Consider the following 27,069-nt stretch of genomic DNA (forward strand, 5'->3'; position numbering starts at 1 on the left):
AAACTAGCGTTCGTAATGGAGTAAGCACATTCATCACGCTGTAACAGACTGAAAAGCGCAAATCGGCTTTTGCTAACACAAAATCAGCTAAAGCCACCCAAAGTGTTGTACGTCACCGCGCTTTGCTAGAGCATTTTTTTTTCACGATCGTGTGTAGGCAAGGCCGTTTTAATGATCCGGTTGAAAAGAACGTCGTTTTTTCTAGACCCTTAAAAACTTCATTTTTTACAACCCGAAAAACGGTCGTGTATACGCGGCATAAGGGTCAAATAAAAATTGGTTCAGTCTGCCCTTTTCTCATTAGCCCTCTTTAAATTGGGGTCTCTGTGGTCTCTTTAACCACTTAAGACCCGGACCATTATGCAGGTGAAGAACCTGGCCCCTTTTTGCGACGTGGCTCCCAAACAAAATTGACGTAATTTTTTCCCCACAAATAGAGCTTTCTTTTGGTGGTATATAATCACCTCTGCAGTTTTTATTTTTTGCGCTATAAACAAAAATAGAGCGACAATTTTGAAAAAAAATCTATATTTTTTACTATTTGCTATAATAAATATCCCAAAAAATATATAAAAACATTATTTTTTTTCCTCAGTTTAGGCCGATACGTATTCTTCTACATATTTTTGGTAAAAAAAACGCGTCAGATGTGCCTTTCTGATTTTTGCTGTGACATGTCAGTTTTGTGACTTATTTTATTAAAAAGAAACGCTTTTTTGGAGTGCGGCTGTCCTCATCTTCTTCAACAAATTTTACAGTTCCATCTTGCTTGTAGCCATTGTGAAGCCCCGAAGCAAATACTTCTGGGAATCGGTGAATGCTGAAATCCCAGCATTCACCGCTCTATCCCGCGCATGGGCAGTGTTGACGGCGAGCAACACTTCTCGGTTGCCCTCACAACGGCTGCGTCATGAAAAGTGCACGCCCCGTTGTGACGGTATGCACAGGTTCTTCTAGGAATCCTGTCCCCCCGAAAGGTGCCAATTGTGGCACCGGAGGGGGGGGGGGGAATCGGATGAGTAGAAGTTACACTTTAGGGTGGAACTCTGCTTTCAGGTAAAAAATGTCTAGCCTTTAGAATGCATCTCTTGTTGGATAGAGGTCAACTACAACTGAAAAGCATCTTTCAGGGAACTATCAATGATTTGAGAAACCTCTCAAACCGATCTCAGATGCAAGTGGAATGCAACTGAAGCCAAGCTTCCGAAAGCCCACTGCTACAAAATCACCTCCCTCCCCCTCAGTCTAATGGACAAGATGGGTGCCAAAGCCCAAGGATCCAATCCCCCTCCACTTTGCATTCAAACTGTAGGAACCAGACCACACACCAGTAATGTTTCAAACATGCAAGTAATTTATTAGCAAGCAGACCACACTGCAAAGCCTTCCACCTCCAACAAATTTCACTCTCGACAGGGCTTAATCGTGGAGACATTGTCATTGATCTTAAAAAAACAAGTGGATCATTCAATCTTGGTTAAAAATAATCCTCTCTCCCAGCACTCATAGATGTGCACATTATTCCAAATATTTTAAATACACAAAAAGCAGCTACTATAAACATACAATTTCAAAACCAGTAAGCTCTAAAATAACTCTAATGCTGCGTACACACGATCGGTTAAACCGATGAGAATGGTCTGATGGACCGTTTTCATCGGTCCAAACCGATCGTGTGTGGGCGCCATAGGTTATTTAACCATTGGTTAAAAAAAAGCCAACTTGTTTTAAATGTAACCATTGGATTCCTAACCGATAGTTAGTAGGCACTTCCATCGGTTAAAAATCAACGCATGCTCAGAATCAAGTCGACGCATGCTTGGAAGCATTGAACTTCATTTTTTTCAGCACGTCGGTGTGTTTTATGTCACTGCGTTCTGACACGATCGTTTTTTTTTAACTGATGGTGTGTAGGCGTGACGGACCATCAGTCCGCTTCATCGGTTTACCGATGAAAACGGTCCATTCTCATCGGATTGACCGATCGTGTGTACGCGGCATAAGGCTCCATGCACACAGCTTTAAAAAACGCCAGTAGCTTTGCAGGGAGCCTTTCAAAGTTTTTTAGTGTTTTTGCAATAGCGTTTATTAGCGTTTTTCAGTGTAGCGTTGTTTAGCTTTTTTTTTTTCAATGGGTAAAAAACGCTAAACACTGGCGCCAGCGTTTTTGAGCGTTTATTAGCGTTTTGGATGCATTAAAGTGAAAAAACGATAACCTTTACAACCCCTTTAAACTGCAGAATTATTTTTGAATCATTTTTAGTTGGAGAAGCTTTAGGAGGTGATGACCTTTCTATAAATCTTTAAGTGAGGCATTGTTGGTAAATGCTGGATTGCCAATTTCCCAAATTTTTTTTTACATTTGTTCATTTATGTGTGTATCAATACAGATAGATCCCTTGAAAAATGGCACAAGACCGAATTACCATGGTAATCCAAGCTTCTTTTTCCTGGTGGAAGTCATTCTGTACACATGCAGGACACACAGCAGTTACATGACACAGGTGGATAGCTCAAGATATATTGGAATAGACTACTGCAGAACGCTTTCCATCGCAGACAAAATAATTCATGTACTCTCATAGTGTGTTTATTCAGCTGTAATATGTAATGAGGTGTAATTTATATACTAATCAGTGTATGGCAACAGCAGGATGATTTCCATATTAATGCAATATTTTATTATCATTTCAGGCAGAATTTAGCCATCCATGTAGTCCTTTTATGTGGAAGCCGAGTGAACAGCCAGTTGAGCGCTGCTTAGTGGCTGTGGGCTCCAGTTACACATAGAAAGAAAACGCAAGTCTTCCTTTGTACAATGCAATTTCCTATCGCAGATTAGGCTTGGGCTACACAAGGTGACGATAAAGCCCTGTACACACGATCGGTCCATCCGATGAAACCGGTATGATGGACCGTTTATATCGGTTAACCGATGAAGCTGAGTGATGGTCCTTCGCGCCTACACACCATCGGTTAAAAAACGATCGTGTCAGAACGCGTTGACGTAAAACACAACAACGTGCTTAAAAAAAACGAAGTTCAATGCTTCCAAGCATGTGTCGACTTGATTCTGAGCATGCGTAGATTTTTAACCGATGGACGTGCCTACAAACGGTCGTTTTTTTCGATTAGGTATCAATCGGTTAAATTTAAAACAAGATTGCTTTTTTTTAACCGACGGGGCCCACACACAATCGGTTTGGTCCGATGAAAGTGGTCCATCAGACCGTTCTCATCGGTGTGTACGTGGCATAAGACTTTTTTTTTTTTAGAATGAAGGCAAACCCGTAGTAAAAGAATAACAGCAGGATCTGACAGCTGACATCACAAGTTGTCAACACATTTTCTTCATTCATCCACGCAGAGCCACCTGGAACACCCTGTTTTTACACTTCTTGGTTATGGAAATCATTCATATTTCATGCCCTCATTTCGTAGAACAATGCCTAGGAATTAAGTGACCTGTCAGCAGGCTTAGGCATTGTCACTAGGGGGGGTACGTTTTTTGTCAAATGCAGCATTAAGACTCAAGTCTTGGACGAGAACAAGTCTCTGGATGGTGCTTCAGTAATGCATGTGAAGGCACATTATATGATCTGATCTGCCTGCCCCCCAACACATTGCTTTTCCGGGGCTTGTGTATTTATTCAAGAATGCCTGTAGATCATCGGGCTAATCCAATCTTGCTATCTGTAAAGATGTATCTTAATCGTACAGTACAGGACACAGGCTGGATAGTCATAGACCCTGGGCTATAGGCTGGTTTGCGTCAAGTGATTGGACGCTGGCAAAGCTTTTTTTTTTTTTTTTTTTTTTCAATACGTTTTTATTGTAAAAAATAAATAAATGACATAACAGAGAAAATAAATTCAAGCAGGTACAAACAGACATGTATAAATGTAAAACAAACAGGTCCCACCAAAGGGTGTTATAAAGCCACAGTAATCAACAGTTTAGAGCAGGGGTATTGAATTAAAATTCATGGAGGTCCGATTAGTAAAATTTTCTTCCAGCCGAGGTCCACATCGCAGTTTTGTGCGATTACCCCAATACTTTACATTGCAGCCCAGGGGTGCAGGCACGACACACCATTTGTTTGAATGGGCTGCTGCGCCTGTGTTTCTGCTGGGAAAAGGTCCTGGCATCTTTTTAAAAAGGCAGCCACATGGAAACTGCATGATGCGTTTGTACCATGCAAGTTCCATGTGCAGAAAATTGCACTTTGCATTTTAGTGCATTCACGTTTTCTGTGCAGCACCTCATTTTGTGCGCAGCTGCTTGTTCCCTTCACATCTTCCCCACCACAGCCCTGTCCCCCTTCACATATCACCCCACACAGTATTACCCCCTTCACATATCCCCCCACACAGTATTTCCCCATCACATATGCCCCCCACACAGTATTACCCCCCTTCACATATCCCCCCACACAGTATTGCCCCATCACATATCCCCCCCACACAGTATTGCCCCATCACATATCCCCCCCACACAGTATTGCCCCATCACATATCCCCCCCACAGTATTGCCACATCACATATCCCCCCACACAGTATTGCCCCATTACATATCCCCCCACGCAGTTTTGCCACATCACATATCCCCCCACACAGTATTGCCCCCTTTACATGACCCCCATCACATATCCCCCACACAGTTTTGCCCCTTTACATGACCCCCATCACATATCCCCCACACAGTATTGCCCCATCACATAACCCCCACACAGTATTGCCCCCTTTACATGACCCCCATCACATATCCCCCCACACGGTATTGCCCCATCACATATCCCCCACACAGTATTGCCACATCACATATCCCCCCACACAGTATTGCCCCATCACATATCCCCCCCACAGTATTGCCCCCTTTACATGACCCCCATCACATATCCCCCCACACAGTATTGCCCCATCACATATCCCCCCCACACAGTATTGCCCCATTACATGACCCCCATCACATATCCCCCACACAGTTTTGCCCCCTTTACATGACCCCCATCACATATCCCCCGCACAGTATTGCCCCATCACATATCCCCCCACACAGTATTGCCCCATCACATAACCCCCACACAGTATTGTCCCCTTTACATGACCCCATCACATATCTCCCCACACAGTATTGCCCCATCACATATCCCCCCCACACAGTATTGCCCCATCACATATCCCCCCCACAGTATTGCCCCATCACATATCCCCCCCACAGTATTGCCCCTTTACATGACCCCATCACATATTCCCCCCCCACACAGTATTGCCCCATCACATATGCCTTCCCCCACACACAGTACTGCCCCCATCACATACCCCCCCACACAGTACTGCCCCCTTTACATGATGCCCCCTTTACATGATGCCATTTTTACATGACCCCCCTCCACACACACAGCACTGCCCCGCTCCCCATCCTTAACATTTTCATACATTTTCCTCCCTTCCCTCTCCACTCCTACCTTTCACAGAGCGGAGGGCGGGAGGCGGGACAGTCGTGGACTGAAGGCGCGGGAGCTGTCGGGTTGACTTTCCGGCGAACTGGTGATTGGCTGCTAGGACCGCCTCCTAGCAACCAATCACCTCCATCTAACAGGCAGCTACCTCTCTGGTCCCGCCCACGGTCCGGGATTGTCCCGCCTCCCGCCGTCCGCTCCTCTTCTCTGCTAACAAATAGCGGAGGAGGCTGGGGACAAAAGCGGCGGCTAAATGGCGCGATCGCCGCGGTCCGGAAAGAGCAGCAGCTCGGGCCGGACGCGGACCGCGGGCCGCCATTTAGTGATGCCCGGTTTAGAGAATAACAACATAAATGAACCTCTTTAGACAAAAGCAGAGCAGAGGCCCAGATCCCGAAAAGTTAATTTTTAACATTAGATTGATGCTCATTTTGTCAAAGGGAATCGGGTGTTTTTTTTAAATCGAAGCAGTACTTACCGTTTTAGAGAGCGATCTACTCCGCCGCTTCCGGGTATGGGCTGCGGGACTGGGCGTTCCTATTTGATTGACAAGCTTCCGACGGTCGCATACATCGCGTCACGATTTTCCAAAAGTAGCCGAACGTCGGTGCGCAGGCGCCGTATAGAGCCGCACCGACGTTCGGCTTTTTTCGGCTACTCGTGACGCGATGTATGCGACCGTCGGAAGCCTGTCGGAAGCCTGTCAATCAAATAGGAACGCCCAGTCCCGAAGACCATACCCGGAAGCGGCGGAGAAGATCGCTCTCTAAAACGGTAAGTACTGCTTCGATTTTAAAAATACTACCTGATTCCCCTTGACAAAATGAGCATCAATCTAAGGTTAAAAAAAAAATTTCGGGTGAACTCCCGCTTTAAGAATAATCACACTACAACAGTTACGAATAATAGCTAACCTCTGCGAGAGCTTCAGGAAAGCTATTGCATCATTTTCCTTACACGACTCACTCCTTGTATATTATCTGAGTGAGCCCGTCCCCAGACACTGGGGCCTGTCTGATGAGCATACAACCAGAAAACTAAAACCCAAGTCAAAGTACCTTCAAGAAAGAAATACAAAAAAACAAAAAGGGGCAAGTAGAGAAAGCTGGCAAAGCTTTTGAGGAAACATGCCCTAAGTGTCCACTATTGATCTAACCCCACTCAGAAAATGTATTTATGAGGCCATGGGAAGTCGGTCTGTATTCAAGGAAGGGAAAGAAAAGATCACTTTTATGTAAATATCATACATTTTTGTGATTTTTCTTTTACAGTATATTTACATAGGGAGGCTCTGGCTTTTACAGTGCTTGAGCAGTGGTTGAGCTTTACTGCTCACAAGGCAAATCCAAAGGTCAGCCGAATGGCTTCATTGTGTGGCTAAAACAATGCCCTCGTTGTGTGGTTGATATCTTTACAAAGTAACCTGTTGGATTACTTATGGCGCCACTCAAAGTAGAGGTAAAAGCATATTCTTGTGTTCCAGAACATGGGGTGCAGGCTTGACCTGATGCCATTCCAGGGGGTTAGTAAATGTAAAGAGAAAAGGATCGCTGCTACTCTCGACCAGCCCAGGTGAATACATGATAAAGAGCAGGCTACATGTCTCCACCAAACCGCACACGCTGATGCATTTCGCACTGCCCACCCTATGATTAAGTGGATGGGGCGAAATGCATCAGTGTGCGTGGTTTGGTCTTCATGTAATCTGAGGCTGTTCTTTATCATTTATTCACCTGGGCTGGTTGGGAGTAGTGACAATCCTTTTTCTCTTTACATCTTGACACAGTAAATTGCACCAAGCAAGAAAGTTCCCTAGGGTGGCCATTCTAAAAATATCTCTGTATAATACAACAAAGAAATGGAAGTGCAAACTTGTAAAATTTAGAAATCACACCTTGTTCACACCAGCAGTATCGCAGGACCACTGGTATGTGATGTGAAGACAATGTTGCCAATGTGTAGTTAACTGCTCATCACACCGTACCCTTTTTTTTTATCAGAACTTTATTGAAAAGTCACAAAGTGGTATTTCATTCAGTGTTATTGGCCGCAGCATGGTTTGGTGTGGTGGATTGCATTGCAGCATGCTTCACTGTAAAAAGGAATGCATGGCTTTTCTTTCTCCCCCTTTTCTTTTATTTATTTATTTTTAATGGCGGTGTAGCTTCCTTGCTAAGGAACAGGGCTTTTTGCTTTGTCTGCACCTTGAGCAACATCTGGTGTGAACGGGCCCTAATAGAATTACTGCATACTAACCCTCTTGCTTAAATTAAAGGATGGCACAAACTTCCCTACATCCCTGTGAAATTCATTTTGGCCAATAAGGTGGTCCAGACACAGTGCTGGGATAAGAAAAGCGTCTGTGCCAGCATCCTTTTACCCCTGCATTATTGAGAGTACATGTAACAAATCTTCTGTAATTTTCCCTTGAGGTCTGGGGCACATTTTAGAAAAAAACAGCAAGCCAGTCACATTGAAGGGGAGGGAATAGGTTACTTATTTAATTTTTTTCAAATATTTTTTTTACCAAGTGTTTTCCTTTTAAACTGTATCCTGCAATTTAATTGCACCAAAATTCTTATGCCCTGTACACACGATCGGAAATTCAGACAGCAAAAGTCCGATGTGAGCTTTTGAACGGAAATTCCAATTGTGTGTATAGGCTCCATCGGACTTTTGCTGTCGGAATTTCCGCCAACAAAAGATTGAGAGCTGGTTCTCAAATTTTCCGTCGGAAAACCTGATCGTCTGTAGCAATTCCGACACGCAAAATTCCGACACATGCTCGGAAACAATTTGACGCATGCTCGGAAGCATTGAACTTAATTTTCTCGGCTCGTCGTAGTGTTGTACGTCACCGCGTTCTTGATGGACGAAAGTTCAGAGAACTTTTGTGTGCCCGTGTGTATGCAAGCCAAGCTTGAGCGGAATTCCGTTGTAAAAACCATTCAAGGATTTTCCGATGGAAAATCCGATCGTGTGTATGCAGCATTAGAAATAACACAAATACATATGACATTTTGTTTAGTAATAGAACACTGGTAACATACTGCTGTCATTCATCTTTTCTGTACACACTGGCCCAGGTTCAGAAAGAATTGCGCTCTATTTGCGGAGGCGCAGGGCAACGATTTTGCCCTGCGCCCCCGCAAATATTTTGCGCTGCCCTCGATTCACGGAGCAGTAGCTCCGTAAATTGCGAGGGCGCGCCGGCAAAATTGCGAGGCGTAAGCGCGCGCAATGTAAATGATCCCGCCGGGGGCGGGAATCATTTAAATTAGGCGCGCTCCCGCGCCGAGCGTAGAGCGCATGCTCCGTCGGGAAACTTTCCCGACGTGCATTGCGGCAAATGACGTCGCAAGGACGTCATTTGCTTCAAAGTGAACGAGAATAGTGTCCAGCGCCATTCACGATTCACTTACGCAAACGACGTAAAATTCGAACGTCGCAACGCGGGAACGCTGGGTATAGTTTAGCATTGGCTGCCCCTGCTATTAGAAGGGGCAGCCTTACGCTAAACACGCCGTACGGAAACGACGTAAATTGCGTACGCAGGGGGCACGCAACATTGTGAATCGGCGTAAGTATGCAATTTGCATACTATACGCTGACCACAATGGGAACGCCCCCTAGCGGTCATCGCAAGAATGCAGCCTAAAATCTGCGTGGCATAAGAGCCTTATGCCACGCAGATTTTAGGCTGCAGTCGGCGTAACGAGTTCTCTGAATCAGGAGAACTCGTTACGCCGGCGCAAGTCAGCAATTGCGCTGCGTAACTATGGTTACGCAGGCGCAATTGCTTACTGAATCTGGGCCACTCTGTATATGTGTAAATGGAGCACAGAGTTGTACATTTACTCTAATGAACTGCAGTGGCACATAGTAATGATGACCCCTGATCAGTGATGAATAGGTAGAAGCTAAGCAAGAGCCAGTTAGCCATAACGCTTTATAGTGGATGACTGTCCTGGCATGAGTCGGTTGTGTTTCCTGATTATTGCTCCTAGCAGCTTTGGATATTGGATCGAAAGAGCAGAGCAATGAACTCTAAACGTTCTCGTCCAAATATTAGCAATTCAACTAGATTTTCAATCTGGAAAGGTTTGCTCTCCCTTCAAATATGATAATGTTATGCAAATCAGGATTTCAATGTCAATTGAATCGAACGCCACTAATTGTAAAATATATGTAGTTTTCAGCACTGAGTAGAAAATTGTCATTCTTAGGAGAAGCAATATTGAGTTTTGTCACCAGGGATGTGAAAAAGTTTGCCTGATGTCCGATAAGTGTCAGAGTGAGTGCCATTGTTCTACAACCCCTGTAGTGAGGCACATTACAGCAAACTTGCTCCCTTTGTAGCAGTGCATAACCTCGTCTTAAGTTGACCGTCCTTGCCTTCATGTTTCTCAGTCGTATTCCCCCTCAGCATTTTGTTTTCCATCTGTCACTGTTTTGCTATAACTGGCCATGGTCTTGAAACTCCTTAGTTTTAGAGCCGGTTCACACAGGGGCAACACGACTTTGTGCGCGACTTTGGGGGGCGACTTGGACACGACTTGAGCGTGAACCACAGCGTGACTTGGGGCGACTTACAACTCCACTTGAAGTCGCCTCCAGGACAGGGGAATTTGCCAGTGGCTTATCACGAGGGGGAACTCCACGCCAAATTTTAAATAAAAAAACAACATGGGTTCCCCCTCCAAGAGCATACCAGGCCCTTAGGTCTGGTATGGATTTTAAGGGGAACCCCCTACGCCGGAAAAATCCATACCAGACCCTTATCCAAGCATGCAGCCCGGATGGTCAGGAAAGGGGGAGGGGACGAGCATGTGCCCCCCCCCCTCCTGAACCGTACCTATCTTCTTCCAGCTCTTTTACTTGCGGTGGCCTGGTCTTCTCTGTCGTGTTCTTCCCTCTTCTCCCGCTCTCCGGTGCCTTCTGCCGGGCTCCTCTGCTATCTTCTTCCAGCTCTTTTACTTGCGGTGGCCTGGTCTTCTCCGTCGTGTTCTTCCCTCTTTTCCCGCTCTCCGGTGCCTTCTGCCGGGCTCCTCCGCTATCTTCTTCCAGCTCTTTTACTAGCGGCGGCCCAGTCTTCTGCGTCGTCTTCTTCCCTCTTCTCTTCTTCCGATGTTGATTCGGCGATCTCTCCCGCTGTAATGCCGTGTGTGTTGTGCGCAACGATTTATATAGGCATGGGACGTGGTTACCGGGTGATGTCACCCAGTGACCCCGCTTCGTATGACGTTGCAGTCCCAGGCATGATGGGCTCGCTCATCCCCACCCCCTTTCCTGACCGGACGGGCTGCGTGTTCGGATAAGGGTCTGGTATGGTTTTTGCTGGAACCCCCACGCTGTTTTTCAGTGTAGGGGGTTCCCCTTAGAATCCATACCAGACCTAAGGGCCTGGTATGCTCTTGGAGGGGGAACCCATGCAGTTTTTTTATTTAAAATTTGGCGTGGAGTTCCCCCTCAAGATTCGCACCGCACAAGTTTGAATTCAGCCTCAAAGAATAATCAGCTCTGTGGGAGGGAGGGGTTTGTCTGAGAAAACAATTTTCTCTTCCCATAAAGTTGCTTCAGTTAAGACAGTGATCCGACTTTGGAGGCAACTTCCATTGAAATCAATGGGTACAAGTTGCCTACAAGTCGCCTAAAAGTCAGATTGAAGTAGTACAGGAACCTTTTCTGAAGTCGGAGCGACTTAGTAGTGTACATTAAGACGGCTCTCATTCACTTACATTGATTTTCTCATGTCGCGCGACTTGGGGTGACTTGAAGTCAGATCCCAAGTCGCCCCTGTGTGAAGCGACTCTTAGTTATATGTTTTTATATTGAGTTGGAAAACTTTGCGAGAATAATAACATGGACTTTATAGACACAAGTACACAGCATTTAATAATACAAATATTTAATTTCAATACAAAAAGTTAAAATATAGAATAAAAAATTAATTACAATTGCACAAAACGCATATTGCCTAGAGAGTATACTAAATACAGCACCACTAAAACCCATTCCTGGTAAAATGATGACGTCCAAATGGAATGATAGCCAATATCCAATCAGGCTTGGCATAGGCAGGTATAGTGTGATAATGCTCTACATGTTGCGTGCGTCAGCGCTTCCTCAGGAGCGTAGGCAAGATATTGGTATATGGTCACACACTATAACCAAGTGTGCTAGTCCTGTAAAACAATAGACAGGCAGGGTGGGAGGTAAAGGGTAGGTCCATTAATCATCATACTTGTCCAGAGAGTAGAGGTGAATGCCTATATGGCAGATGGTGTACCCATAATCTAAAGTAGACCTGCACCAGCAACACTGGGCAGTCAAGGGGTCAAACTTATGTATCGTATCCACTCCCTCAGTGAGTTGGACGGTATGGCTTACTAGATGGTTAAGTAGTTTTGCCAACAAAGATCCTTCACCTCGTCTGTCCGCCCAGGCCGGGACATGGACCACCAGGCATTTTTCTATGTTTCTATTTCAAAACACTGACAAGTCCCATTCGGCTCCAATTTAGCAAGGGATCTGCACGTGGATCTCTTGCAGAGCAGAGCGGCTTCATGTGAAGAGAGCCCAAGTGGGAGCTTGCACCAGCATTTTATCCAGGAAAGGTTACTTGCTCACACCGCAAGACTAAGCATAGCTTTATGTTGCCATTTGAGTTTTTTTTACTTGTTATACACCAATTTGTTATTTTGCGATTTCTATTGCTGCAACAGAGTCCCATGGGAGATATCTTTTATCTAGCGTATCAGGGATGAATCAGCCCTCTTCTCATGATATACTGTAGTTTCTATCTTCTGCTTTAAACCCTTGGGCCTCGTACACACGGACAGATTGTCCGATAAAAACGGTCCACCGGACCGTTTTCATCGGACATGTCCGCTCCGGATTTTGGTCTGATGGTTGTACACACCATCAAACCAAAATCCCCGCGGACAGGATACGTGGTGACGTGGCCGCGCCGTCGCCGCAACGATTACGTGGCGACGTGCGCGGCCCTGGAAGGTAAATACTTTCACGCATGCGTCGAATCACTTCGACGCATGCGAGGGATGGCGGTCGATCGAACATGTCCGGTGAGTCTGTACAGACGACCGGATATGTCCGACGGACAGGTTTCCAGCGGACAGGTTTCTTAGCATGCTAAGAAATTTTTGTCCGCTGGAAAACGGTCGGCTGGACAAATGTCCGCCGGAAAACTGTCCGATAGGCCGTACACACGACCAAACTTGTCTGCTGAAACTGGTCCGTGGACAAATATCAGCGGACAGATCCGGTCATGTGTACGGGGCCTAACATATACTCATTGACGTGACAAGCCTAAGGTGTAAGGTGATACACAGGGATGAAGCAAATCCTCTTACACACATTGAGCTGATGTAGAGGAGAGATGGCTGCAGATAAACATGTACAATGTTCAGAATTTACACAACATTTCTGAGCTCCAGATGTGTTTCACTGCACAACATAGAGCAAGGAGCTGAGGGTAATCCTGAGTGGAAGTAACGGACAAGCCCCCCCCCCCCCCGCTACACCATAGCGATAAACCTGCATCGCTAAGGCTGTCAATCACAGACTGTGTGCTGGAGATGGGGGGGGGCCTTCTCTGGGTATTGACTGGTGTTGGCATGGACTGCCAGAAGTGACTCCTGCAGATAGAGGAATGAGAGAGAAAACAGAAATCGCACATAGTGCTTTGCACTGAGGCACATACACACTATAGAAGGATAGGTGTTCATTCTTCATTTCTGAGTCTTACAGCCACTTTAGTTTTAGTGCCTGTTCTAAAAATGTGACAGCCAGAATCCTTTCTTCTCTGAAAGTTTCTGTAAATCAGCCATAGAGTTTTTATTTGTTGCTATTTTCCCATGATATCGGTAGTCTGCAGAGATAATCATGTACTGCTATAGGTGTGTTTATAAGGTACCTCTCCTAGATATGCCAGTAACTGCTGAAAATTGTACAGAGATATACTGCAAAGACAAAGAGGCATGATCTCTGCGTACCACGTCTCTCTATGTATTGGCGTCTCTAATTCTCCCACTGACACCAATTAAGGGGCATTATTCCTCCCACTAATGCCAATGATGGGGTACTATTCCTCCCAGTCACACCAGAGATGGGGAACTAATTTTCCCACTGACATCAATTATGAATGAATGAGTGACTTGTATAGTGCTACACATGCAAACTGAATCGCCTCTTGGCGCTTTTTTTTGCAGCCAGGCTGGTGCGGTCATTTACCCTGTAGGATCTCGACACGCTTGGGACACACAGTCATGAACACATATATACTGGGCCAATTTGGAAAGGATCCAATTAACCTACCAGCATGTCTTTGGAGTGTGGGAGGAAACCGGAGTACCCGGAGGAAACCCATGCAGACAGGGAGAACATGCAAATTCCAGGCAGATGGTGTCGTGGTCGGGATTTGAACCAGCGACCCTTTTGCTGCTAGGTGAAAGTGCTAACCACTACACCACTGTGTGGGGCACTATTCCTCCCACTGACATCACTGATGGGGAAATCTATCTCCCACTAACACTAATGATAGGGGCACTATTCCTCTCACTGACACCAATGATGTAATGTTTTTACTCTCATCCACCACCAATCCTCTGGAGATTTCTACTCCCACTGGCCACAGTCCGGCCCCCCTAAAATTTCAAGGGCAGTAAACTGGCCCTTTTTTTCGAAAGTTTAGAGACCCCTGATTTAGAGAAACAAACATGCACTGCAGTAGCAACACTCCAAATTAAAAATAAAATGAAAAACAGACTTATGAATCCAGTTTTCTGAACAGTTAAACTTAAAGGGGTTGTAAAGGAAAAAAAATGTTTTCATAATAAGCATCCTTTACCTGCAGACATTCCTCTTTTCACTTCCTCATTGTTCATTTTTGCTCAGAAGTTGCTCTATTTCTTCTCTGTTCTGTTCACTTCCTGCTTGTCTGATTTTACTGACCACCGTGACAGGAGGCTTTACTGCGGTGGTCAGTGACGTGCTCACCCCCTCCTGGGAACTACATCTGTGCGGCAGGACGCTCTCTACATGTTAGAGACTTCAAGGAGGTGTGAATTACTGGGCGTGCCGCAATTCATACTGGGAAATGTAGTTCTTACATGAACGAGCGCCGCAAACCAGGAAGTGAATGAGAGAACAGAAACTAGAACACCGGAGGTGATATAGATGAAGGAATTTCATCCAAAAAAAAAAAATGGAACATTAAATCTAGCAGAGCCAGCATAGTAAGGGCATTTACTTTTGTCAGGTAATTATTTTTTTTTCTCTGTACATACCTTTATATTCTGTTTTTGTCCAGGGCTTCCGGGTTCCGATGACTGCGGGACTGGGCGTTCCTATCCTTCTGTTCGATGATTGACGGCTTGTGAAACAGGTGACCTGTCGCACAAGGCGCGTCACCAGATGTCGGGAAATAGCCGAGCTGCGAGTCGGCACTATACGGCGCCTGCGCAGTCAGCTCTACACGGCGGGCGCAGGCGCCGTATAGTGCTGACTCTTAGCTCGGCTATTTCCGGAAATCTGGTGACGCGTGTTGTGCAACAGGTCACCTGTTTCACAAGCCGTCAATCATCGAACCGAAGGATAGGAACGTCCAGTCCCGCAGTCATCGGAACCCTGAGGCAGGGATAGGAACTCCCAGTCCCGGAAGTCATCAGAATGCGGAAGCCCTGGACCAAATCAGAATATAAAGGTATGTACAGAGAAAAAAAAAAAAAGACCTGCCGAAAGTAAATGCCCTTATTATGCTTAGTCTAATGTTAAAAATTGTTTTTTAGGGTGAACCTCCACTTTAAATAGGTATTTACTCGTTTTTTAACAGAATCATTACACTATTCTGTCTGTCTACCTTGCAGACATTAATTTTAGCCCAAAAATGTTTTTCCTTTACAACTCCTTTAAAGTGGAGGTTCACCCGGAAATGTTAATTTTTAACCTTCGATTGATGCTCATTTTGTCAAGGGCAATCGGGTAGTTTTTTTTAAATCGAAGCTGTACTTACCGTTTTAGAGCTGCATCTTCTCCGCCGCTTCCGGGTATGGGCTGCGGGACTGGGCGTTCCTACTTGATTGACAGGCTTCCGACGGTCGCATCTATCGCGTCACGATTTTCCGAAAGTAGCCGAACGTCGGTGCGCAGGCGCCGTATAGAGCCGCACCGACGTTCGGCTTCTTTCGGCTACTCGTGACGCGATGGATGCGACCGTCGGAAGCCTGTCGGAAGCCTGTCAATCAAGTAGGAACGCCCAGTCCCGAAGACCATACCCGGAAGCGGCGGAGAAGATGCATCTCTAAAACGGTAAGTACGGCTTTGATTTTAAAAAAAACTACCCGCTTCCCCTAGACAAAATGAGCATCAATCTAATGTTAAAAAAAAAATTTCGGGTGAACTCCCGCTTTAATGACAATATTGCAATGCCTTTTAAGGAAGCTGAAAAAATGTGCACTTTTTATGATGGATTTTCTACGATAGATTTTCAGAAGGGGTTTTATGTTGTTTTGTATGTCCTGGAACTGGAGAAACAATGACCGCCTTGGCGAATATCTGTGATTTGACATTATCGCATTAATAACACGTCCATCCTTCAAAGCGTTTTTAAGCATGATCTGTATGATAAAGGGCATCGGCTTAATTACAAGCTTGCTTAATTACAGCTGTGTGGAAGCTCGTTTGTTTAGGAGGATGCTAATTACACTTCTGAGCCCTTGGCATGGGTTTTCCTCTCTGTATTCCATACAGTGGCACAACGCCCAGATGAAGCGGCTTCAATTTTAATGACTGCAGGTGACACCGAGACGGCTTGTTATACCGAGCTGTTCCCGCACGCCATGCTTTGACAGACACACAGATGAGGAAGATGTGGGCTGGCTTAGTCTAGAGGAGACGCCTTTCTTTTTTCTAAATGTGTCTTTTCACATGGGAGCAATGGGCAAACTATTTTTGTAATTGTGTGTTGTTGACCAAAAGATATTTGCTGCTTGTTTGTTTGTTTAAAAGTGGTATGTTCCAATCCTATGTTCTCTAATGAGAATTCTATATGTTTCAGCAATGGACGGTGTTCCCTTCATGATATCTGAGAAGTTTGCCTGCGCATCAGAAGCGGTAAGTAGTCACCGTAGGATCATATTTTTAACCACTTGACAACCGGGCCTACTTTGGCACTTTTCTCCTTCATGTAAAAATCTAATTTTTTGCTAGAAAGTTAATAAGAACCCCCAAACATTATATATATATATTTTTTTAGCTGACATCCTAGGGAATAAAATGGCAGTCATTGCAACTTTTTTTCCTCGCACGGTATTTGCGCAAAAGAAATGATTTCATGGATTAAAAATAGCAACACAGTAAAGTTAGCCCAATCTTTTTGTATAATGTGAAAGACGATGTTATGCCGAGTAAATAGATACCTAACATGTCACACTTTTTAAAATTGCGCACACTCATGGAATGGCGCCAAACTTCGGTACTTAAAAATCTCCATAGGCGACGCTTAAATTTTTTTTACAGGTTACTATTTTCGAGTTACAGAGGAGATCCAGTGCTAGAATTGTTGCACACGCTCTAACGCATGCGACGATACCTCACATGTGGGGTTTGAATGGTGTTTACATACGTGGGCGGGACTTGCATGCGTGTTCGCTTCTAAGTGTGAGCTACCGGGGACAGGGGCGTTTTAAAAACATATATATATTTTATTTTTATTTTACTTAATGTTTTTATTTTTACACTTTATTTATTTTACATATTTTTTTTTGATCACTTTTATTTCCTATTACAAGGAATATAAACATCCCTTGTAATTGTAATCACTGTGACAGGTCCTCTTTATGGAGAGATGTGGGGGTCAATTACAAGCATTAGATCGGTGAAAAAAAATTCACAGATCTAATGCCGACAGCCGCGATTGCGGCTTTGTTTACTTCCGGGTACCGGGCGTGACGTCATAACGTCGCGCCCGGACCTCCGACGGTCATAGAGATGTCCGGTGACCATCTGGTCATCAGTCATCTGTATGCTTTCCCAGCAAGCGCCGGCCGATTCGCTCTCCGAGCCCCCGATGGCACGGGGGAGCCCGGAGAAGCACCGAATGGCGGCGGGAGGGTGGGGGGCGTCCCCTCCCGCCGCCTATAAGAATGATCAAGCGGCGGAACTGCCACTTTGATCTTTCTTATTGTGCACAGAATCACCGGCTGAAGACGGTGATATCTGAATGATGCCTGTAGCTGCACCCATCATTCAGATATCACCGCACAAAGTCAAGGACGTCATATGACGTCCTTGGTTGTAAAGTGGTTAAAGGAAAGAGCAGAACGGTTCCATTTGGCTACCTCCCTTTCTCTGCAAAGATTTTTTTTTTTAATGTCAGACTTTAGGTCGAATACCCATTACTACTGGAGTTGGGAGTCTGAAGTGCAGATGGTCGACACTCTTGAAACTTGGGCATCTGAAAGGTTCTGTGTAGTATCTCTACTAGACAGAGATTGCACAGCCATAGACAGGCAACAAATACGGCATTGAACTGACAAGGCAACCGGGTTCCTTATGCTGATGAGTAAGGAAATGCCAGCAAAGGATCTTAGGAGAACCAGTTTGTGATCATTATGAATGCATGAGTAACTTGTCTAGAGCTACAAACGTGAACTAAATCCTACTCTTTTGGCTTTTAGACGATCCCTGAAAACCCTCCTATTCAGAGAAGCCTATCCTACCTACACCCTCCTATTCAGAGAAGCCTATCCTACCCACACCTAACAACTGCATTTTCAGTTTCTCCATCAGTTCATCCCCTACAGTTATTACCCGTTGTTTCACCTGACCCTCCCTTCTAAATTCTAAGCTCTAACGAGCAAGGCCATCCAGTGGCGTATCTAGGGTATGGCAGCCATGGCAAGTGCCATATGAAGGGGGCACTGTTGAGTGGCTGGGCAGTAAGGCACTTCCCAGGGTCTGAAGGTCTCTTCTTCCCTCCTCCCAAGCATAGGCAGGATCTTTTTTTCAGCACCTTTGCTAATGGACAATGGCAGCGCTATCCCTGCTGCGTTCAGCCACAGCCCTCCCCTGTTCTCCCAGCCTCTCCCATTCCATCTGGTCAGATTGGCAGTGCACAAAGAAGAAGGAGGAACATCAGTTTCTCCCTCTCCTCTGTGAAAACTGAGGCCTTAAGTGATGAAGATTTCCAGTATTGGTTCTGCATTTAACTGGAGGGCAGAGGAGGTATCGGGGGTCTAAAAAAACAGAGATTTCTCCATAAAGAGGATATGTCACCACCCGAGGTATCACAAGGGATGATAAATATCACTAGTTTTGTTAGCTGTTTTTTTTTTGTTAAGGTTATCTGAAAGATGGGTTTCAATTGTTTCGACAGGGGCGCAGTTTCAGTGCTTGCCATAGGCGCTATTTTCACTAGATACGCCTCTGAGGCCATCTGATTCAGCCTGTATTGAATTGTATTGTAACTGTACTGTCTGCCCTGATGTTGTAAAGTGCTGTGCAAACTATTGGTGCTACATAGATCCTGTATAATAATAATAAATGATTCAGAGGAGGATTGGGAGAAAGTGCTGTGGTCAGATAAGACCAAAATTGAGCTTTTTGGCGTTAACGTGACTCGCCGTGAAGAAAAATGCTGACTATGACCACCATGATCTTTGACTGACCACCATCCCTACAGTCAAGCACGGAGAAACATTACACTTTGGAGCTGTTTCTCTACTAAAGGTACAGGCCAACTTTGCCGCATTGAAGGGGCAATGAGAGCCTTCTTCCCTCAGCCAGAACAATGAAGATGGGTCGTTTAGCATGAGACTGACCCATACCACCAAGGCAACAAAGAAGAAGCACATTAAGGTGGCCTAGCCAGTCTCCAGACCTTATTCCTATAGAAAATGTATGGAGGGAGCTGAAACTTTGAGTTGCCAAGCGACAGCCAAGAAACCCTAGTTTAAGTTCACCTTTACGGTGAACTTACACAGGTCCCCCTCCCGGGTTTGCTGACCTGGACCACGGCAATCTCCGATTCTAACCCCCCGATATATCTGTGGCAGGAGTTTGGGGCTTAGAAATCCTCTCTGCAGTCACGCGTCTTCTCCATAGCTGACAGGATGGGCTATGCAGCTGCTGATTGGTTGGCGCCGCCCATCTGACGCCACTGACCAATTATAATTCTCCAAAACGTCCCTCCAAACGAGGGGCATTTTGGACATTCAGCTCAGGGGATTTCTAAGCCCTGGACTCCTGGCGTGGACATATCGGGGCTTAGAACCGGAGATTGCCACGGTCCAGGTCAGCAGGCCCAGGAGGGGGAGGAGAGGAGGGGGAACCTGTGTAAGTTCACCTTACAGATTTTTCTGTAAAGGTGAACTTGCCCTTTAAGGATTTAGAGTGGATCAAAATCCCCCCTGAGATGTGTGCAAACCTGATCACCAACTACGTACCAACTAAGTTTGCTATTCACAAAGCACTTGCGTCCTAATTTACAACGGCGTAGCGTAAATGTGCCGGCCTAAGCGCGCCTAATTCAAATGAGGAACAGGGGGGCGTGTTTTATGTTAATGAATCGTGACCCGACGTGATTGACGTTTTTAACGAACGACGCATGCGCCGTCCGTGGACATATCCCAGTGTGCATTGCTCCAAAGTACGCCGCAAGGACTTATTGGTTTCGACGTGAACGTAAATTAAGTCCAGCCCCATTCACGGACGACTTACGCAAACGACGTTAAATTTCTCAAAATTCGACGCGGGAACGACGTCCATACTTAACATTGGCTAGGCCAGCTATTTGTTGGACTAACTTTACGCCTGAAAACGCCTTACGTAAACGGCGTATCTTTACTGTGACAGGCAAGCGTACGTTCGTGAATAGGCGTATCTCGCTGATTTACTCATTCTAGGCGTAAATCAGCGTTCACGCAGGCCTTCGTATCTTAGCTAGATTTAATTGTATCTCATTTTGAGAATACACTTAAAGATACGACGACGCAGATTCAGAGTTACGACGGCGTATCTACTGATACGCCGGCTTAACTCTTTCTGAATCTAGCTATATATCTACAATTCCCATTTCCAAGGCCATCTCTTTGTATTCATGTTATGGCAACCACAAAAACTGGATACATTGACATTTGTAATTTTGGGAGATTATAACTAAATTGATTGGAAGTTGATCATCCCTTTTGTACCAAGGGAATATTTCCTTTACGAGTCATGTAAATGTATTTTATAGGGAAAGCAATACAGAGCTTTGTACTTTGCTGTGTAAATCCAAAATGAGAATGTGGTTCAGAAAGTGGTTCTGACTATAAGGAGCAATTGGGTTGTGCTATGCATTGTAAGTCTGCCTTAAAGAATGGTACATTTTTGATGTTTAAATATAAAAGCATACTGTAATGCCGCGTACACACGATCATTTTTTGGCTTGTAAAAAACAAACGTTTTTTTTTAAATGATCGTGTGTGGGCTTGACAGCATTTTTCGGGTTCTGAAAAACGAAAAAAAAAAAAAAAAAAAATTGAACATGCTCTATTTTTTAACGTTGTTTTAAACGTTGTCGTTTTTCGGGTTGTAAAAAAATGGTCGTGTGTGGGCTTTAACGACGTGAAAAACCCACGCATGCTCGGAAGCAAGTTATGAGACGGGAGCGCTCGTTCTAGTAAAACTACCGTTCGTAATGGAGTAAGCACATTCATCCCGCTGTAACAGACAGAAAAGCGCGAATCGTCTTTTACTAACAGGAAATCAGCAAAAGCAGCCCAAAGGGTGGCGTCATTCGCATGGAAGTTCCCCTTTATAGTGCCGTTGTACGTCACCGCGCTTTGCTAGATCATTTTTTTTCACTATCGTGTGTAGGCAACGTCGTTTTAATGATGAATTTGAAAAAAAAATGTTTTTTCTAGAGGCTGAAAAACTTAGTTTTTTACAAGCCGAAAAATTATCGTGTTTATTAGAATCTGTTTCGTGTGTACGCGGCATTATAATCTGTTTCACTAAATATGGGCATTTTTGTATACGAAAACCCTTTTTTAAATATTCGACACAGGAATGCATGTGATACAGAATTAATACTTATTGTCGTGATTGTTGAAATTCCTTTGGCTTTTCTGCCCTCAAGTGGTCAAATAGACAAACTGCAAGTCACTTTAGTTAGAGTGCAAATGTCAGTCAAAGCTTGGAGTATTTATTAATTGTGTCTGTCATCAGATACTTAGATTACTTAATGTCTGCTTTTTAATTGAAGATATATAAATATATATATTTTTTCATATTTTAGATGCAGCAGATTGACCTTCTGGGAATTACAATCAAGTCTCTGGCAGAAATAGAGAAGGAGGTAAGAAAATTAGAGGCTCTGTTGCACACTAAAGAGACAATCTGCCGGTCATCAATATGTTTGCGTCACCACCAAACGCTCCATGATTTTTAATCTGGGAATCATTTTAAAGTGGAATTAACCCCCAAAAACAAACATTTTACATATTGCAGCTTACTAATCATAAATGTGATGGCTGCATTTCTTTTTAATTTTTAGGGCTTTTTTCTTTCCCCCTTTTTATTTTTACATGGTGACCCGGCCAGTAACACACTGCCTGTCTTAGGCTAAGCTTACAATTATGGTTGAGGGGGCAGTAAATACAGGTGGTTGAGCAACAAGGCAACTAAACGGGTTGTATACGTGTGTCGCAGTAAGTATGATGCCCCATCCAGTTCAGCAGGTAATACTGAAGCAGTTGGGGCTGCGCTGCTTTTAGCCCAGGTTCACACTGAATGCGGGTTTGAAATCGCGTAAATTCAGCGAAGCTCGCACAATTTCAAACCAGCATTTCAATATGAGTCGGGGACGATTTGAAAGACATCTGTACGGGTTCATGCACAGAGGTCTATTGAAGTCGTCCCCAAAAGTGGTGCAGGAACTACTTTTGAGAATCGGTGCGGCGCCGCAAGGTTGACGTTGCACTGATTCGGACAGTGCCGTTGCCAGCAATAGGCTACCATTTGGCATGCGATTTGACAGGTCAAATTGGCCCGATGTAAACGGGGGCTTAAGGTTTAAAATAGGCAGTAAGGAGGCGAATTGACACCTCCCAGCCACTTGCTAAGTGCCCTCTGAAAAGTGATCCACGGTGAATCACTGTTTAGAGCGCCAATGAGCAGTTAGGTTTACTTCACTTTTTGGAGGACTAACATGGACCTCTTTGGACAGCAGCCTTGTCCGTCTCGGAGACGGTTGTGTTGGATGCACTTGCAGATTTAGATGGACTTGTCTTAACAAATGAAAAACACTTTTAGGTAGATTCAGGTAGAGTTTGGTCGGCGTATCAGTAGATACGCCGACCTAACTCAGAATCTGTGCCGACCTATGTTTAAGTGTATTCTCAAACAGAGATACGCTTAAACATATCTAAGATTAGACGGCTTGCGCCGTCCTATCTTAGGTTGCAATATTTCTGCTGGCCGCTAGGTGGCGCTTCCATTGCGGTCGGCGTAGAATATGCAAATCAGTAGATACGCCTATTCACGAACGTACGCCCGGCCGCCGCAGTACATTTACGCCGTTTACGTAAGAGATAGGCCACCTAAAGTTATTCCATCAAATAGATGGAATAGTAATGTTAAGTATGGCCGCCGTTCCCGCGTCGAAATTCGAAAATTTTACGTCGTTTGCGTAAGTCGTCCGTGAATAGGGATTTACGTAGTTTACGTCCACGTCTAAATCAGTAGGCCCGTGCGGCGGACGTAGCCGCAATGCACACTGGGAAATGTAGGCGCATGGCGCATGCGCAGTTAAAAAAAAACATCAAAAACGTCAGGTCAAGCCCCATTAACATAAAACACGCCCCCTTAGCTAAATTTGAATTGGGCGCCATTACGCCCGCCCGCTTTAGGCTACGACGCCGTAACTTAGCAGGCAAGTACATTGTGAATCATGTACTTGCCTCACTAACTTACAGCGGCGTAGCTTAAATGCCTTAAGCTATGCCGCCTTAAAGTTGCGGCCATCTACGTGAATCTGGCTATTTAGATCTGCAGTTACAGACATTTTTTTTTTTACACACAGTAAATTAATAAAAGCCGACCATTGTAAACCCCCTTGCACCCACCCCCCACCACCGTCGGTGTTTATCTCAACCCTCTATCTGCCACTTTTGCTGGACTTTTTGCTTGGTCTGTTAAACTAATTTGAAAAATAACAGACTTACTGGCCAGATCAACACGGCGAAATAAAGGAAAAAAAAAAAAAAAAAAAATCAGCCACCATCTTAGGCAGGCAATTTTTTTCCTTCAACCAAGGAAGAAAAGAAAATTGCTTGATTTCCCCATTAACACGGTCAGTGTTGATGGAGGAATCCCTCCCATAGCTCCATTGTATTCTGACAGAGCAAGGTTTTCCATCTGTCAGAATGCAATGATCACTGCTGCCAGCAATAGCCACCAGCAATGATTAATAGGGTTTGTAAAGGAATTTTTTTTGTTATCTTAATAGCTTCCTTTACCTTAATGCAGTGCTGTTTTCATGTCCTCATTGTTCGTTTTTACTCTCAAGTTGCTGTAATTCTTCTCTGATCTCCACACTTCCTGGTTGTCTGTTTCCTGATGACCACAGTACTGGGAGATTTCTCTCTGTGGTCACTAATCAAGGAGGTGTGATTACTGTGTGTCTAAAACCCCTCAGCACCAATCAGTTTTGTTTTCCAAACCATCACTGCCCTGTATTGGCTCTGTGGCTCTGTACAGAAAAGAAGCAGGAAACAGCATGCAAAAACAAAACTAAAAAACTACAGGTACATTATATGATTGATTTTTATCTATTTTTTATCGTTTTTAAAAGGAATCGGTTAACTATTATGTCTCTATACCCTGTAAACAGTCATTTCAGCAAAACTTTTTTTTTTTTTTACAACTCCTTTAACCACTTCCCGACGGCCGTACGACTATATACGGCCGCAGGGTGGTTCTACTTCTCTGGGGCGCCGTGTTTTTACGGCCGCCCCTTTCCGCGTTCCCCGCGCGCGCTCCCGAGCGCGCAGCGGGGAACTTCTGTGCTGGCCGTGTCCCTTGGACACAGCCAATCACAGATCGCCGTGAACGGCCAATCGGAGTGGTCGTTTGCTAGGCGATCTGTGCGGCCAATGAGAGATGATCTCATATGTTTACATATGAGATCATTTCTCATTCCCGGCTCTCGCAGACAGTGGTGCTGTCAGGGAGAGAGGAGACGGATCTGTGTCTCTTGTACATAGAGACACAGATCGGTCACCTCCCCCAGTCACCCCCCTCCCCCCACAGTTAGAACACTAATTAGGCTACACATTTAACCCCTTCCTCACCCCCTAGTGTTAACCCCTTCCCTGCCAGTCACATTTATACAGTAATTAGTGCATATTTATAGCACTGATTGCAGTATAAATGTGAATGGTGCCAAAAATGTGTCAAAAGTGTCCGATGTGTCCGCCATAATGTCGCAGTCGCAATAAAAATCGCAGATCGCCGCCATTACTAGTAAAAAAAAAATTATAAAAAATAATTCTGTCCCTTATTTTGTAGGCGCTATAACTTTTGCGCAAACCATATTTGCGTTTTTTTTTTTACTAAAAATATGTAGAATACGTATCGGCCTAGACTGAGGATAAAAAAAAAATAAAAATAAAAAATTGAGCTATTTATTATAGCAACAAGTAAAAAATATATTTTTTTTTCAAAATTGTCGCTCTATTTTTGTTTATAGCGCAAAAAATAAAAACTGCAGAGGTGATCAAATACCATCAAAAGAAAGCTCTATTTGTGGGGAAAAAAGGACGTCAAATTTGTTTGGGAGCCACGTCGTACGACCGCGCAATTGTCAGTTAAAGCGACGCAGTGCCGAATCGCAAAAAGTCCTCTGGGCAGGAAGGGGGTTTAAGTGCCCAGTAAGGAAGTGGTTAAGCAAAAAAAAATGGCAGGCTGGTTGAACTGAAGTCGATCAAAAGATTGAGTTCAGTACAACCAGCCTGCCTATAGATGGATTGAAATTCAGCCAGTTCCTGCTGAGTCAGCCAAATTTTGATCAGTCTATGAACGATTGGTAAGCAGCAATATAGTAACAATTTTTTGTTTTTGGGTTCATTACTGCTTAAACATAATTGTAAGTGGACTGAGAAGATTGTTTCCCCCTTTTCTCTGGGAAATCCGCAGTTATTGCTCACGTATTAACCCGCCACTCTCTATGCAATTACTAAAAGCCATGCACAAGCTGGTCCTGTCAGTTGTGAGCACATGGTTGAGTATGAGCTTCGTGAGACAAAGCTTGGTATTATTATTATTATTATTATTTGTACTATATCACTTTTTTTATACAGTACAGACCAAAAGTTTGGACACATCTTCTCATTCAAAGAGTTTTCTTTATTTTCATGACTATGAAAATTGTAGATTCACACTGAAGGCATCAAAACTATGAAATAACACATGTGGAATGATACATAACAAAAAAGTGTGAAACAGCTGAAAATATATTTCATATTCTAGGTTCTTCAAAGTAGCCACCTTTTGCTTTGATTACTGCTTGGCACACTCTTGGCATTCTCTTGATGAGCTTCAAGAGGTAGTCACCTGGCGCAGCACCCCATCACTCTCCTTCTTGGTCAAATAGCCCTTACACAGCCTGGAGGTGTGTTTGGGGTCATTGTCCTGTTGAAAAATAAATGATGGTCCAACTAAACGCAAACCGGATGGAATAGCATGCCGCTGCAAGATGCTGTGGTAGCCATGCTGGTTCAGTATGCCTTCAATTTTGAATAAATCCCCAACAGTGTCACCAGCAAAGCACCCCCACACCATCACACCTCCTCCTCCATGCTTCACGGTGGGAACCAGGCATGTAGAGTCCATCCGTTCACCTTTTCTGCGTCGCACAAAGACACGGGGGTTGGAACCAAAGATCTCAAGTTTGGACTCATCAGACCAAAGCACAGATTTCCACTGGTCTAATGTCCATCCCTTGTGTTCTTTATCCCAAACAAGTCTCTTCTGCTTGTTGCCTTTCTTTAGCAGTGGTTTCCTAGCAGATATTCTACCATGAAGGCCTGATTCACACAGTCTCCTCTTACCAGTTCTAGAGATGTGTCTGCTGCAAAAGGTGGAAGAACCTAGAATATGAAATATATTTTCAGTTGTTTCACACTTTTTTTTGTTATGTATAATTCCACATGTGTTAATTCATAGTTGTGATGCCTTCAGTGTGAATCTACAATTTTCATAGTCATGAAAATAAAGAAAACTCTTTGAATGAGAAGATGTGTCCAAACTTTTGGTCTGTACTGTATGTATGTTTGTATATATATATATATATATATGTGTGTGTGTGTTATGTGCCCCTGAGGAAAATACTGTATTTTTTGGCGTATACCGCGCACTTTTTTTCCCTGAAAATCAGGGCAAAATCGTGGGTGCATGATATACGCCGATACCCGCTTCCCGCGCTGTGTTTGAACTAGGGTTGTCCCGATACCACTTTTTTAGGACCGAGTACAAGTACCGATACTTTTTTTCCAAGTACTCGCCGATACCGAACCACTGCGCCGACATATACCGAGCACAGTAC

At 44.4% G+C, this 27,069-nt stretch overlaps 1 protein-coding gene across 7 annotated transcripts in view; it reads left to right on the forward strand.

Annotated features, from left to right (window-relative positions):
- MVB12B (multivesicular body subunit 12B) overlaps positions 1-27,069 on the forward strand; it is a 219,519-nt gene that overhangs the window by 172,639 nt on the left and 19,811 nt on the right. For all 7 annotated transcript variants that reach the window (XM_040323017.1, XM_040323022.1, XM_040323018.1 and 4 more), the window contains 2 exons: positions 16,540-16,595; positions 21,763-21,822. In XM_040323017.1, the coding sequence (XP_040178951.1) occupies positions 16,540-16,595; positions 21,763-21,822 (116 nt within the window). The remainder of the gene's footprint in view (positions 1-16,539; positions 16,596-21,762; positions 21,823-27,069) is intronic.

The sequence above is a fragment of the Rana temporaria genome, chromosome 9 (genome assembly GCF_905171775.1).
Source record: "Rana temporaria chromosome 9, aRanTem1.1, whole genome shotgun sequence".
NCBI lineage: Eukaryota > Metazoa > Chordata > Amphibia > Anura > Ranidae > Rana > Rana temporaria.